Source organism: Brienomyrus brachyistius, chromosome 4 (assembly GCF_023856365.1).
Source record: "Brienomyrus brachyistius isolate T26 chromosome 4, BBRACH_0.4, whole genome shotgun sequence".
In the NCBI taxonomy this organism is placed as follows: Eukaryota; Metazoa; Chordata; class Actinopteri; order Osteoglossiformes; family Mormyridae; genus Brienomyrus; species Brienomyrus brachyistius.
In genome coordinates this window covers 25,431,511-25,446,915 of record NC_064536.1, presented here as the reverse complement: position 1 = coordinate 25,446,915, position 15,405 = coordinate 25,431,511, and the positions used below count along the sequence as shown (strand labels likewise).

The 15,405-nt window shown below is 44.1% G+C and overlaps 1 protein-coding gene across 1 annotated transcript in view; it reads right to left on the bottom strand.

The window, feature by feature from the left end:
* The window catches only part of LOC125739881 (NACHT, LRR and PYD domains-containing protein 12-like), a 71,737-nt gene that overhangs the window by 28,027 nt on the left and 28,305 nt on the right, over nucleotides 1-15,405 (bottom strand). Inside the window, exons 8-9 of the mRNA XM_049010414.1 lie at nucleotides 12,678-12,851; nucleotides 10,361-10,534 (exon numbers count right to left, since the gene is read on the bottom strand). Coding sequence (XP_048866371.1) covers nucleotides 10,361-10,534; nucleotides 12,678-12,851 — 348 coding nt within the window. The remainder of the gene's footprint in view (nucleotides 1-10,360; nucleotides 10,535-12,677; nucleotides 12,852-15,405) is intronic.

The window sequence follows — 15,405 nt, the reverse complement described above, 5'->3', positions numbered from 1 at the left end:
TGAAAACAGATGGCTGGTAATCCCGGTCTGGAGCCAACATAGGAAAGAGAGGAGGACTGAAACATCTTCATCACAAGTATGTGACAGTCTTTTAGGGTATGGGGGGGTTCTTCCCTATGTAGCTTCCGGTGGGCTTCCAAGTATCCAGAACAGGTGGGAGAGTGTGACAGAGACACTCCCCTCAGTCACACACAGTCACAGGTGACACTAACCCACCTACATAATCAGCCCATCCTACTGCTAAAGATGGATGCAGGAAAGATGACTTGATGTTTTATTTTGATGAGCCATTAAAGATCATTAATAACTCATCAGATCGACATGATAAATGATTTTAAAAAGCACAAACATTAAACACTAACAAAATAAAAACTAAACCCCAGTTTGGATTTCGGTTATTAATTACCCCAGAGGCTGGAGGTGAGACCCGACTCACAAGACAGGAAACTCACACTGAATGGTCACTGGCTCTCTGTGACTTTCGCTGCCCCCTCCCTGATATTCCACCCCACCCTTAAGAGGCCGTTCTTCAAGTTCTCATCAGACCAGCCTGCCCCCCCTCATGGGGTGGGTGCCAGTCAGCTTCTGTGTTCAGATCTTGATTCTCTGCCTTTTCCTCTCCACAAATTAACCCATCACTCATTTAACCAGTGACACATATACACTGTTACCACCATGGGTGGAATTTGGAAGGGGGGGCAGCTGGGGGCAGTGCCCCTCCCCATTCACCCGAGTTGTAATTGCAATTAATTGGGATGACCAGCATTGCAATGACCAGCATCATTGTATTGAGTTTTAAATGTTTCACATGTGTCATGCACAGATCTAGCAATGGTTTTGGTCACTTGCTTGAATGCAGTTGTTTACTGTTCAGACTCAGTGAATCAATACTATTCTGAGGTTGTAATTGTGTTCACTTTGCACTTTTGCATGTGCGGCTTGTCGGTGCCCTATAGATGGGCAAAACAATAGGTTATGTATGCACCGGATACATGAGTTAACACATAGGGTGAATATGATGTAGTTGTTTGGCATCCCCAAGTGCAAAAATCATTATATATACACACGTGGACAAAATTGTTGGTACCCTTCAGTCAATGAAAGAAAAACTCACAATGGTCACAGAAATAACTTTAATCTGACAAAAGTAATAATAAATAAAAATTCTATGAAATTTAACTAATAAAAGTCAGACATTGATTTTCAACCATGCTTCAACAGAATTAATAAAAAAAAAACTCATGAAACAGGCCTGGACAAAAATGATGGTACCCCTAGAAAATACTGAAAATAATGTGACCAAAGGGACATGTTAATCCAAGGTGTGTCCACTAATTAGCATCACAGGTGTCTACAATTTTGTAATCAGTCAGTGGACCTATATATAGGGCTCCAGGTAGTCACTGTGTTGTTTGGTGACATGGTGTGTACCACAACATGGACCAGAGGAAGCGAAGGAAAGAGTTGTCTCAGGAGATTAGAAAGAAAATTATAGACAAGCATGTCAAAGGTAAAGGCTATAAGACCATCTCGAAGCAGCTTGATGTTCCTGTGACTACAGTTGCACATATTATTCAGAAATTTAAGATCCATGGGACTGTAGCCAACCTCCCTGGACGTGGCCGCAGGAGGAAAATTGATGACAAATCAAAGAGACGGATAATACGAATGGTAACAAAAGAGCCCAGAAAAACTTCTAAAGAGATCCAAGGTGAACTTCAAGCTCAAGGAACATCAGTGTCAGATCGCACCATCCGTCGTTGTTTGAGCCAAAGTGGACTTCATGGGAGACGACCAAGGAGGACACCATTGTTGCAAACAAGTCATAAAAAAGCCAGACTGGAATTTGCCAAACTACATCTGGACAAGCCACAAAGATTCTGGGAGAATGTCCTATGGACAGATGAGACAGAAATTGAACTTTTTGCCAAGGCACATCAGCTCTATGTTCACAGACGGAAAAATGAAGCATATCAAGAAAAGAACACTGTCCCTTCTGTGAAACATGGAGGAGGCTCTGTTATGTTCTGGGGCTGCTTTGCTGCATCTGGCACAGGGTGTCTTGAATCTGTGCAGGGTACAATGAAATCTCAAGACTATCAAGGGATTCTAGAGAGAAATGTGCTGGCCAGTGTCAGAAAGCTTGGTCTCAGTCGCAGGTCATGGGTCTTGCAACAGGACAATGACCCAAAACACACAGCTAAAAACACCCAAGAATGGCTACGAGGAAAACATTGGACTATTCTAAAGTGGCCTTCTATGAGCCCTGACCTCAATCCTATTGAGCTTCTTTGGAAAGAGCTGAAACATGCCGTCTGGAAAAGGCACCCTTCAAACCTGAGACAACTGGAGCAGTTTGCTCATGAGGAGTGGGCCAAAATACCTGCTGAGAAGTGCAGAAGTCTCATTGACAGTTACAGGAATCGTTTGATTGCAGTGATTGCCTCAAAATGTTGTGCAACAAAATATTAAGTTAGGGGTACCATCATTTTTTTTTTTTTTTTTATTAATTCTGTTGAAGCATGGTTAAAAATCAATGTGTGACTTTTATTAGTTAAATTTCATAGAATTTTTATTTATTATTACTTTTGTCAGATTAAAGTTATTTCTGTGACCATTGTGAGTTTTTCTTTCATTGACTGAAGGGTACCAACAATTTTGTCCACGTGTGTATTTTAGTATCTGGATTGAAACATTTCATTTGTGTCAGATTGTATTGGGGACTTATGTCTGTTTTAAGCTGAAAGCCTGCAGGAAAAGCAACTCTGAGCAGGTTAGGTGTGCAGTGTAAGTGACCGTGGTAATTTACTCCATGCAGAACTGAGTTATGATCCACAGTATGGAAGATTCAGAAGTCAAATCAGTAAACTGACTTTACTGGTCAGGAAGGTTAATGTTAATGAAGAGAAACTGAAAACAAAGAGAAGGGAAGCTACTCACCAGGCTACCGGGCTCAAGACAATGCTGCACGAGGCACTAATCAAACATACATTGAGTAACGTCATTTAACATGGCTCAAGCCACACACACACACACACACACACACACACACACACACACACACACACACACAATAAATTTACAATATGAATTATCAAATGAACCGTGGGAAAATTATTTTTCAATTTCCTGGCTGCCATCTCCTGGTCCAATGTAAGTATTGCAATTACCATGAAAGAGAATTTTAATGTTATTAAATGGCAGTACTCAAATTCCACCACGAGATGGCAGCATAAAAAGTGAGAAAAGACTTTTCTCACGGTCAAAACATATAATTACGAAACAAAAACCTTTTTACTCTATATAAGAAGCCAATAAAACAAATTTCTAAATATTATTTTACACGGCACCAGTCTTTTAAAGAATAATTAAAATTATGCTTTACTGTAATTTCAAAACATGTTGCACATGATAGCAACAAAATGAGGTACTAAGGTCTGATATTGGGCGTGATGATAAAATAGAAATCAAACGCAAAAAAAATAATTAATTGAATAAAATTAAGGTAATAAATAAAGAATATGAATAAATTAGTAACACTGTGATTAATTAATAACATTTGGAGATTCTAACTATGAATGGAAAGTGAGCAGCGTGGGTGTAGAAAAAAGCTGCAACGTACGAGTGCAAAATTACCGTAATAACGTGCAGCACTGAAGGTAACTATCGCAGCAATGTAACCTGCCATGTAATACTGATTATTTACAGCAGTGCTGTACCGCGGATGACAGGTCATACAATTCACAGAAGTGCCAGAAGCCCTGACAACTAATATGAGATGTAGTCCTGTTAAGTGTTTATAACTGAGCCGCAGAGTTTATCAGTCTCATGGCCTCTGAAAAAAAGCTGTTTGTCTGTCTACAGGTTCTGTTCCTGATGCTGCGTAGTGAAAAAAATATACTACATTACCATAGAAACGGCAATAAAAGCATAAATGTTTCAAATTTCCTCCTGACATCTCGTGGCCCAAAGTAAGTAGAGCAATTACGGGGAAATTTGAATGTTTTTAAATGGCAGTACTCAATTTTGGCCACCAGGTGGCAGCATAAAAAGTGGAAAAAACTATTTTCCCCAGAGTCAAATCATATCATTTTTAAAGACATATGTTCACGCTGTGCAATGAGCTAATGAAACATGGTACCAGGTTTTCCAAGAAAATTACCATATAAAACAGAGAAAAATTCTGTGGGAAAATATTTTTCTCTTTTATTGCTGTCATTTCGAGATCAAGATGAAGTTTTGCAAGGAGGGAAAAAAATTATTTAAATGTTTTCAAATGAAAAATTCATACACGTTTATATGTCGTGGAAAATGGGAGTAATGTTGAAATAGCTTTGTTTGTTTAGAATGCATCACTATTACAGCACAGACACTCGACAATAGCATATTATTTGCAAATAATAATTAATTTTCAAAAACGTTTTTTTTTGACCAATTAAGTGAAACTGGATCATTTCCAACAGTCCACCTTACAATCTCTCATGGCACACTAGTGTTGAAAATCACTGCCTTACAGTGCAGTCATGGGCTGCTGATTTAGGGGTCTGTTCACATATTAATTATGAAATCAGTGGAGTGGATTTTCTTGACGAGTGGCTGCTTTTGCGATTTGGGAACTTTCAAAAAGCCCCTGTGTTTGGGCTACCAGAAGGATAAATATTCCTGTTTGCATGTAAGTCACAGATGGGAGAGAAATGTTTGTGCATAAAGCAGAGGTGGGAGCCTGATCCATGGAGGGCCGCTGTGGGTTTTTGGGATGACCTCTCAGTCAGCCAATAATAAAACTGTGGTTCTCAACTCCAGTCCTGGGGGCCGACTGTTATTGGCTGATTGAGAGGTCATCCAAAAAACCTGAACCCACAGCGACCCCCCATGGAACAGGCTTCCCACCCCTGCAATAAGGCTGTAAAATCTCATGCACATGCATTTTGGTCTCCGTAAGTGTTATGGTCCAGCTACTGCCAGATATAATCAGACTCAGACCCGGGATGCTGGATTGTCAGGGGTGATTTATTAACAAAGAGCACAAACAGGAGAGAACAGAACAGAAAAGGAGAATGAAACACTGATGCAGAGTCGAAGCCGGCATGGTGGCTGCCACAGGATCGATTCCTCCCCCCTTAGCTGGGAACCCACCTTATACACCCACCCCCAGGGGAACAAGTGCACCATGTCTAAATTAGACAGGGGGGAGAGAAACAAACACGCGGCCAGCAGAGGCAGCAGCACAGAATGTGGAGCTCGTCACTAGAGAATGGGGAGGGACGTCAGAGTAAGAATCCACCTTTCCACTGTGTTCAGTAATATATCTGTATTGCTGCGATGCCACTGTGAGTATATTGTAGGTCACATTATAGTTGGTTATCTTATTCTTAAATCGTGTGGGATAAAAAAAATGTCACGCCCACATGGGCGGGACCATGCACCAGCAGGCAATCAACAGCTGATTGCTCCGCTACTTAAGACCAGCGGACCCGTCATGCTTTGCAAAGTATTGTTGCCATTCCGTATGAGCCTTACTAAGTACTATCGCTGTCTTTTGTCCTCCTGGTTCGTTCTGCCTGTTGTCTCCTGCCTGCCTCCCATGCCTCCCTTGCTCGCCCCATCTGTTCCTCCGACCTACCTACTCTGTCCTGCCCTGCCTGCCTGCCCTGACTCCCTCAATGGTCCCGTTCCTCCTGTCCCGTCAGAACCCCGTCTTGTCTCTCTACGTAGGACTGACCACCCCTGGATTCGACCCTCGCCTGTGACCCGACTCCGATTATGGATTGTCCCTTTTGATTTGTCTGAACCCTTTTTATTTAATAAACCATTTTGCTTCTGCATTCTGGGGTCTGCCTCCTCTATTCTCGAGTGGCAACTCAAACTAAAATGAAGTAAATGAGGATTACCCAAGAAAGAAAATATATGCATTTTTTTTACATGCAATGCATCACTGATAATAAAAAATGTAGTGAAATGAGAAAACTATTCACAGACATAAATAATAGTAACATAAAAAAACATACAGGTGCAGTTAGAATAGCAAATCATTTTGACTATGTCCATTCTCTTTGTTCTTAAACACGCTCATATAGCACAGTTACATTTTTTAAACTTCACTAAATTTATGTTGCAGTACTTTTATTTTAGAGTAATTTTTTATCATGTTAATGTTTTATTGTACGTTAAATAATGAATGTACATGTGGGGACGTTAATTGAGGGAACGCAGCGTATCACATCCTGCGACCGACGAGAAGCCTGCAGTTACCGCAGGACGTGAGACGCTGCTCTCTCTCGAGTTACCGATAAGCATAAGTAAAAATGTGTTAAGTTTTGTTTTTTTTTTTTTATTTTCTTTTTTCTATCTCCACTCCTCCCATGCTAACTTTTAATACGGGTGAGAGAGTCGGTGGCCGCATGATAATAAACTTGTCGATTTTCAGGTATGGCAGTTCACGGTTAGAAACCTGCTTGTATTTTGGTCATTGAGTGTAATTTGTGTTACTAATATTTTTTCCTTTGCGTTCGCAGTTATGTCTCCTGTTAAGCGGTTATTATATACTGCAATACCCGTGTCTCACGTGAACCCTGTGCGATCCTGGCGTGTCCCTAGTTATTGTGTAAATGACCCGCCGGTTGTGCCTCACCGTCTGCCGTCTGTTTCCTCGTTATAGTTTGTTTGCTGCTCCTGCTAATCATTTAATATACATATACAGGGGAAGGGAAACCCCCCATCAGGATTACATTTCATTATATTTTAATTAGAAAGAAAATCAGTCATTTTCCATGTTTGTTCAGCTTGTGAATTCCAGTCACTTATTTTTGTCTAACATATGTCACACTTTAGACAAACTGAAAAGGATTACACTGGTTATAAAGCAGAGATTTTACCTTTTTGCCACGGAGAAGCAGCGACATGTGACACTCTGATAAGGTAAAAATGATTCCTCCAGCACACAGTGAGCTATCCCAGCATGCACAGGGACATGAAGGAGTTTATAGAATAAACCCCAAACCCTGGATAGAGGGGTTCAGTGAATGAGGAGGTGAAGCTGTACAGGAGGGTCATTCCATCAGAGGAGACTCTGTAGAAGGACAGAGTACCAGCCGCCTGGTCCAGATACACTCCTACTCTGCTGGAGTCTGAGGGCTTTATGGGTATGTCAGTCTCTTTATTATTGTGTCGGACAGAGTAATGCTGAGAGCAAAACAAACTCCATGACTTGTCATTGAATCCAAGCCGACAGTCAGCACTGTCTCCTTTCCTCCCGATTCCTTTATAAGTCACTCCTATCATGGCTACTCCACTCCACTCAGCCTCCCAGTAACAGTGACCAGTCAGACTCTCTCTGCACAGAACTTGGCTCCAACTGTCAAATCTTTCTGAATGATCAGGATATGGCTGCTCTGTCCCCCATGTCACCTTCCTGTTCCCCTCTGACAGAGACAGGTCTCTGTGTGCTGTGTTGGGGTCCAGCGTCAGCTGGCAGAAGTCTGTAGGCAAGAGGAAGAGCGATTAATCCCATGACGAAGCCCAGCATCTCCATCATTATCACTGTCACACCTCACACACTCACTAACACAGAACTCGCTCCAATACACACATTTTACACAAACACTCAGAAGGAAATGTTGGATGGCCACGCGATGCCGGTGGGAAAACATGTCGAAATGCTGCTCGTGCTAAATTAACAGGCTTAATTATGGGCGTAAATTACGGGGTGATGGGAAGGGGGTTTTAAACACTCCCAATGATCATGTCTAATGCAAAATGGGTGGAGACCTCAACCCCCCCCCCACCCCCAATATTCAAATCAAAGTTACGCCCTTTGGCTTAATTGCAGGTAAATAAAATTTCATTCATCACACTTATTAACCATAATATTGTACACCAAAGATTACCACTTAAAGTGAGTTTGTCCACTTCAAAACATCAATTTCCCTCTAACCCTTTCGGACACTCAACTCCCTCCAGCTGCACTAAGCACCACTGTTGCTCAGCAAGGAAAGTAGCTATTGGCTGTCCCAAAACTCGCTAGAAATCACCTCATTTGCATAAAGTGCAATATGCATGTAATTGTAATGGATGCTGTAGTAGAGAGGAAAAATGTGGGAGAGGAAAAGTGGTTAAACACACCCTAAATACGTTTACAACTCCAATGAACTTTTGTCTGTGGATTCTTGTTATTTTTAATATTGTAGGGGCTCCTACCATTTAAGCAGAATTCTCCCTTTCTCATGCACGCAGGGTTTGGTGGTGAGTGCGCATACCCAAGATGAGACTCTCTTGGCACGTGTTTTTGGGTGTATAGTCTTAGGACAATACTGACGAATCTCAAAACACTACACTGAGCGCATGTGCAAGAAGAAGAAACGGAAAGGCTTTTATCTGGAATTAAAGATGCACGGCCATTTCAGAATGTATTTCATCCTCTTCCATTCTGACATAAATACAAGAACGATATAAGCAGTTGTAAAGTATTTGATTGTTCACAGATGCTATTTATACTTAACCTTCGGATTATCTTAGCTTTCTGTTCCTATCTTTTGTTAGACGGGTGCCGACCCATGTTTTAAATCAGCCATAAAATACCCTCAGAACAATTATTTATCATCCAATTTGTTTCTTACCTCTTGGTTACTTTGTTAGGCTTCCTTATCCATGAAAAGATCAGTTTTAATATTTTCTGTGTGGCTTCCTGGACCTTTCTTTTGACAGTATACCCCTCGTATTCAATAAAAAAATATGGTAAAATAAACCTCAAGTGAATTATACAAATAAACTGAATTGGTCTTATCTTGCCTTATATGTCTGGCCATGCCTTGCCTAGTGATAATTATTTATTCATTTTTGTTTAAACAGAGGTTCCTGATGCAGTACACAAATTTATGTGGTGCATTTTAAACTTAAAATCAGGTTGGTGCCGACCCCAACACCACAGGAAGGTTAAGAAACCAGTCATGTATGAACCCAACCGCAGGAGCATGTTTAAAAAAAAATAACTGATGAATTGAGCTTGTCTTTACTTCAAAATATCAATTTCTCTCTAACCCCATCGGACACTCAGCTCCCTCCAGATGCACTAAGCGCAGACTGAGGAGATGCTTGGCATTACAGCCAGTTTGGGGGAGACTGATAATCTTTTTGGTGATGTCTGTTTTGTCTTTCACCTTTGAATGTTGCCTAAAAAGACACACAGAGAAACTCACCAAAACATAAACGTGGAAATCTATCTATATACAGTGCAAAAAACACTCATTTTAAAAACTGCAAGAATACAATTATAAAGCAGCATTAATGCTATTATTAATAAAGACATGCAAACAAACTTACATTTCTGTATGCCTGGTCTGGTCCTGCACTCTCCACTTTGATCCACACTATAGGAGAAGCAGAATGACATAGTACTGCTGTATCCATTTATTTATTGGTGCCTCTTCTTCACATACATGAATAAGTATCTGCAGCGTGTCAGACACACACTCTCTACTCACTTCAGCTTCTCCAGATTACAGCTGGGATCTTCCAGTACAGCAGAGAGCAGCTTCACTCCTGAGTCTCCTGGGTGATTGTAGCTCAGGTCCAGCTCTCTCAGATGTGAGGGGTTTGACCTCAGAGCTGTAGCCAGGAAAGTACAGCCTCCCTCTGTGACTCTACAGCCTGACAGCCTATAGAAAGGGAATAAAAAATAATTCAGACAAAATGCAGGTGGCAACGATTCTTCAGAATGCCAGTGCTGATGTGCCCGAAGCGAGCAGCAACTGGCCTGGACCCACCAGACAAACAGCCCATCAGCACCTCCCCCTTTTCCTCCATCCCTGTTCTTCCAGTTCCTGATAAAAAGCTGTCAGTCGGGGGTAATATTCTAGACCCAGGTTTGCCTGTGTGTCTCTGTTCCTGCGGCTGCCACACAAAGTCCACTGAAGCTCATCTTGTAGCCCCACTGACTGTGCAGTAATAAACATAAATGATCAACTCAGTTCAAAATTAAACTATCCAGTGATAGCAATTAACTGGATGAAACTTAGAACAACTGGATTCCCTGGACTCCTGCCACAAGAAGAGCACTGATGGTAGAGAGGATGATGCCCTGGGGTGACGCCAAGAGCAAACGGTGTGATGTCACAGGTGCAGGAAAGTCGACTAAACCCCAAAGGGTGACGATCAGCACCACAGCACTGGATAGAAACCGCTAGATCCCCACAGTCGGCCACAGAAACACCCATGAGCAAAAAAATGTCGATATATACCTAATTAGTTGGAATGAAATGGTGTGAGTGCAGCGGTTCACTTATCTGACTTTTGTTGTAGCCACAGAAACACTTTATAATATTAAAGTACCAGTTTAGTATTTACACTGTCAAACTGGACTGACCTCAGTATCTCCAGCTTACAATGTGAATCCCCCAGTCCAGCAGAGAGCAGCTTCACTCCTGAATCCTGCAGGTCATTTTCACTCAGGTCCAGCTCTCTCAGGGGTGAGGAGTTTGATCTGAGAGTTAAAGCCAACGTGTCACAGCATGACTCTGTGAGATTACAGCTGTTCAACCTGGAAAAAGAAAATATGTTAATACACAGACACAATGACATGGCAGCAAGGAAGATCACCCCTCCCCCCAATGACCTGGTGCTCCATCTGACCATGACTGATGTGAGGAGAACTCTGTTCAGAATCAACCCACAGAAGACCACCGGACCAGACAACATTCCTGGTCTTCTGCTCAGGAGATGTGCAGACCAGCTGTCCTTACAGACGTCTTCAATATCACTCTGAGCACCACAGTCATTTCAACATCCTTCAAAGCCACCACCATCATCTCTGTGCCAAAGATGACTTGTGTCCTGCCTAAATAACTATCAGTCACACCCATCAACATGAAATTTTGCCAGAAAATATTACTAGTTTACCAATCCAACCAAGGGATTCAATCGTATGGCTGAAGTGAGTTTCACTAGTGACTCTGGGACTCTGTAGAGGCTGCTGGGATTGCTGCACTGTGTGGGAGTGCTGTTGATGCTGTGTGAATTTGTGTTGTGTTGTGCACCTGTTGAAGCGGTTCACTGGATTATTTGTAAGTATATTTGAGTGTTTGTGTGCCAGTACGGTTACGTGGTTGGTTGTTGTTTCATTTTTAAAATGTATTTATTATTTATTTTCTTTCGGTTTACATGAGTACTTGTCTGTCCTTTTGTTAATAGACAGTGCGAGTGTTATCGATAGCTGCGGGTGTCACGCGAGCGGCATTTCTGCCACGTACCTTCGCAAAAAAATGCTGCGGGGTATAACATTTAATATCGGTAACGTTAACTCAGAAAAGGACAGTTGCTCCTAAGCTTTGCTCGTTCGCCAGTCCTGTACATTAATTAGATCAACTAAAAGTTTAAATACTGTACACTATATTAATATACTGGGCTGGGAGTAAAGGACGGGGTCATAATGAGTTAGGTAATTATGGGGTCAGCTCAGTGTTGTGTTTGAAAGAAGTTTGCCCTTCTGGATGTTTGCGTCCAATCGGACTTCATCTGCGAGCGATGTAAGTTAGTGGACTCGCTCATGGTCGAGGTTCGTGACCTCGAGGATCAACTCACACACAGTTCACTGAAGCTCATCTTTTAGCCCCACTGACTGTGTAGTAACAGACATAAATGATCAGCTGAGTTCAAAATTATACTATCCAGTGACGGCGACCCACTGCATGAAACTTCACTGCATGAACAACTGGATTCCCTGGACTCCTGCCACAAGAAGAGCGCTGATGGCAGAGAGAGGATGAGGCCCTGGGGTGACGCCAAGAGCAAACGGTGTGATGTCACAGGTGCAGGAAAGTCTGCTAAACCCCAATGGGTGACGATCAGCACCACAGCACTGGACAGAAACTGCTAGATCCCCACAGTTGGCCACAGAAACACGCATGAGGAAGTGAGGAATGTCAATGGGAGGTGGCTGACAGTTGAAAAGAGCTTTAGAGAGGGGGCAGGATTGCCTCCCCCAGTGTGGTTTGTGGGCAGGAGAGGGGAGGCCGACTGGTGAGCAGGCTGCTTTGTCATCTCTCTCTCTCTGAAGACAGACAGCCTGGAGGACGACCACCCGGAAAGGACTGCCGCCTCCCATCTGCTCAGCCTGTGACCAAGGAGCCGGGCCCAGCCGTGTGCCCTTTATAAATGTACCCCCTTTCCCCCCTAAAATAAACACGGCTCTTTTGGGGTGTCCACTGCAACCCTGTGTCTCCTGCCTCCTTACCCAACACAGGAGACTAACTTGGGAAAGATTAACCTTCACATCCAGACCAGAACAGAGCTGGGAAACACCCCCATCTGACTGCCCCCCAAGGAGAGGGCTGTACAGAGCCTCCCATGTTCTGGCTGTGAAAACACTGGCAGCAGGAGAATATGTGTACAGTGGATGTCAAAAGCTGACACACCCCTATTGTATCTGTGCGCCGACCTGAAGCTTTTCAAGCGATTTTCTTGAAATAGTTCCCCTTCTTTTCCACCAAATATAGCTGCCATTGTTTATTTTCATTTCAGCCTTTACATAAACAGAAGGTGATGTTTCATTAACTGTGGATTTATGATTTTAGCAAGCAATGGAAAAATTATATGCGACTCCTCCCATGACATATTCAGACCAAAGAAACACTTTATAATATTAAAGTACCAGTTTAGTATTTATACTGTCAAACTAGACTGACCTCAGTATCTCCAGCTTACAGTGTGAATCCCCCAGTCCAGCAGAGAGCAGCTTCACTCCTGAATCCTGCAGGTCATTGTTACTCAGGTCCAGCTCTCTCAGGGGTGAGGAGTTTGATCTGAGAGTTAAAGCCAACGTGTCACAGCATGACTCTGTGAGATTACAGATGTTCAGCCTGGAAAAAGAAAACATGTTAAGACACAGACACATATATAACATACACAGTGTTAATAGTACTGACAGCAACATTAAAACAAGCGAGCAGCACAGGCCACTGCGGGGCTCAGAGGGGGAATGGGGGGGGGGAGCAGTTGCCACCTTAGTGCCCCCATGGCTGACAAAACATCACTAAATTTCCCTATGAAATGGTTAAAATGCCACTATTAGCTGCCCATCGCACGATTTAACACCATCTAGGATGCCCCCTTCACGGAAGATGGTGCCTTACAGAGCAAGAAGATGAAGTGTATTAACAAGAGCCCTTCTAGTGGAGATATGTGATGTGGTGCCCTCAAAAGTACCAATACAATGGTACTGTATACGGGGTCCCTATGTGTATCCTTTCAACAGAAAAGGGTGCTGGGCCAACCTATCCTGGGCCATCAGAGCGGCAAACTGTGCGAATGCTCAGAGAATGAACAGCCACATCCAAAACACTGGGGACGTACGACACATGTGACAGGGCATCTGGGCCGTCACCCACTACAGGGCATCTGGGCCGTCACCCACTACAGGGCATCTGGGCCGTCACCCGCTACAGGGCATGTGGGCCGTCACCCATTATAGGGCATCTGGGCCGTCACCCGCTACAGGGCATCTGGGCCGTCACCCGCTACAGGGCATGTGGTCCGTCACCCACTACAGGGCATCTGGGCCGTCACCCACTACAGGGCATCTGGGCCGTCACCCGCTACAGGGCATGTGGTCCGTCACCCACTACAGGGCATCTGGGCCGTCACCCACTACAGGGCATCTGGGCCGTCACCCACTACAGGGTATCTGAGCCATCACCCACTACAGGGCATCTGGGCCGTCACCCACTACAGGGCATCTGGGCCGTCACCCACTACAGGGCATCTGGGCCATCACCCACTACAGGGCATCTGGGCCGTCACCCACTACAGGGCATCTGGGCCGTCACCTACTACAGGGCATCTGAGCCATCACCCACTACAGGGCATCTGGGCCGTCACCCACTACAGGGCATCTGGGCCATCACCCACTACAGGTCATCTCCACCTGCCTGTGACAGTGAGACATCTCTTCCAGATGTGTTGAATCACATCTATGCACGGATTGAGACACAGAATGAATGGCAGCATGGAAGATCAGCCCTCCCCCCAATGAACAGGTACTCCGCATGATTCATCTTTTCACCTCCACCATCTTGCTGTCCATGAAACTCAGACACACACAAGTGAGAGAAAGTTTGGAGGTAACAGCAAAGGGTTGGCCAGTATTCAGCGTCTCTGCAGCGACTGGCATTAAGGGACTTGCTCAAGGGGACCAGTGATGACATCACCCTGCTGGCCAGGAGATCTGAACCAATAGCCTTTCACTCACGGGCACTGAGTTCAAACCCAAAGAGTCACATACCACACCCAGTATTTCCAGAAATGCTTCTTCCGGTGTCCAGAACTGAAGTGGTTTGCCCAGTATTAAGACAAACTGGAACATTCTGTGAAATTCTGGCTCTTGGCTGTTTTTCACACAAAGGATGATTGTGGAAAACCGGTCACTTTTTTACTGCATAACTATCTTCAGCCAATATCCGCCCATCTATCCATCCATCCATCCATCCATCCATTTTCCAAACCGCTTATCCTACTGGGTCGCGGGGGTCCGGAGACTATCCCGGAAGCAATGGGCACGAGGCAGTGAACAACCCAGGATGGGGGCCAGCCCATCGCAGGGCACACTCACACACCATTCACTCACACATGCACTCCTATGGGCAATTTAGCAACTCCAATTAGCGTCAGCATGTTTTTGGACTATGGGGGGAAACCGGAGTACCCGGAGGAAACCCCACGACGACATGGGGAGAACATGCAAACTCCACACACATGTGACCCAGGCGGAGCCTCAAACCCGGGTCCCAGAGGTGTGAGGCAACAGTGCTAACCACTGCACCACCATGCCGCCCATCTATCCATTTTCTGAAAATAGTTTTCCTATTCAGGATCATGGTGATCTGGAGCCAATCCCAGAGGCTACGGGCACAAGACAGGGAACAAACCAGGATGAGCTGACAATCCATCGCAGGGCAGAATCACACACCATTCACACACCCACACACACCTACGGGCAATTTGAACTTCAGCCAATAGAAAACCCGAATTCCGAAAAAAAAATCGAGGTTGGTTATAAATCCAGGAGGGGGAAATAAATTATATACTTATGCAGTTTCAATATATATTTAATACAGTGTATCTCTACTACTGCAAAACTAGATGTGTTGTCACATCCTTAAGCAGGAGCAGCTGAGGCCAGCATAGGGCGCCAGTGAGCAGCCAGTGACAGCAGTATTCTGGAAGCTCCCAGCTTTGGGGTCCATCGTATGAACACACCTGCTGACAATAACACTCACATAGCACTTCTATGGAGCTGGTGTGTGGATCAGCAGGCTAAGCCTCTGGACCTGTGGTCAGAAGACTGATGGTTCAAGATTCGGCAGAATAGTCACATGTCTGTGGGCCCATAAAGGCCCTTAAACCTCCAGTTCCAGG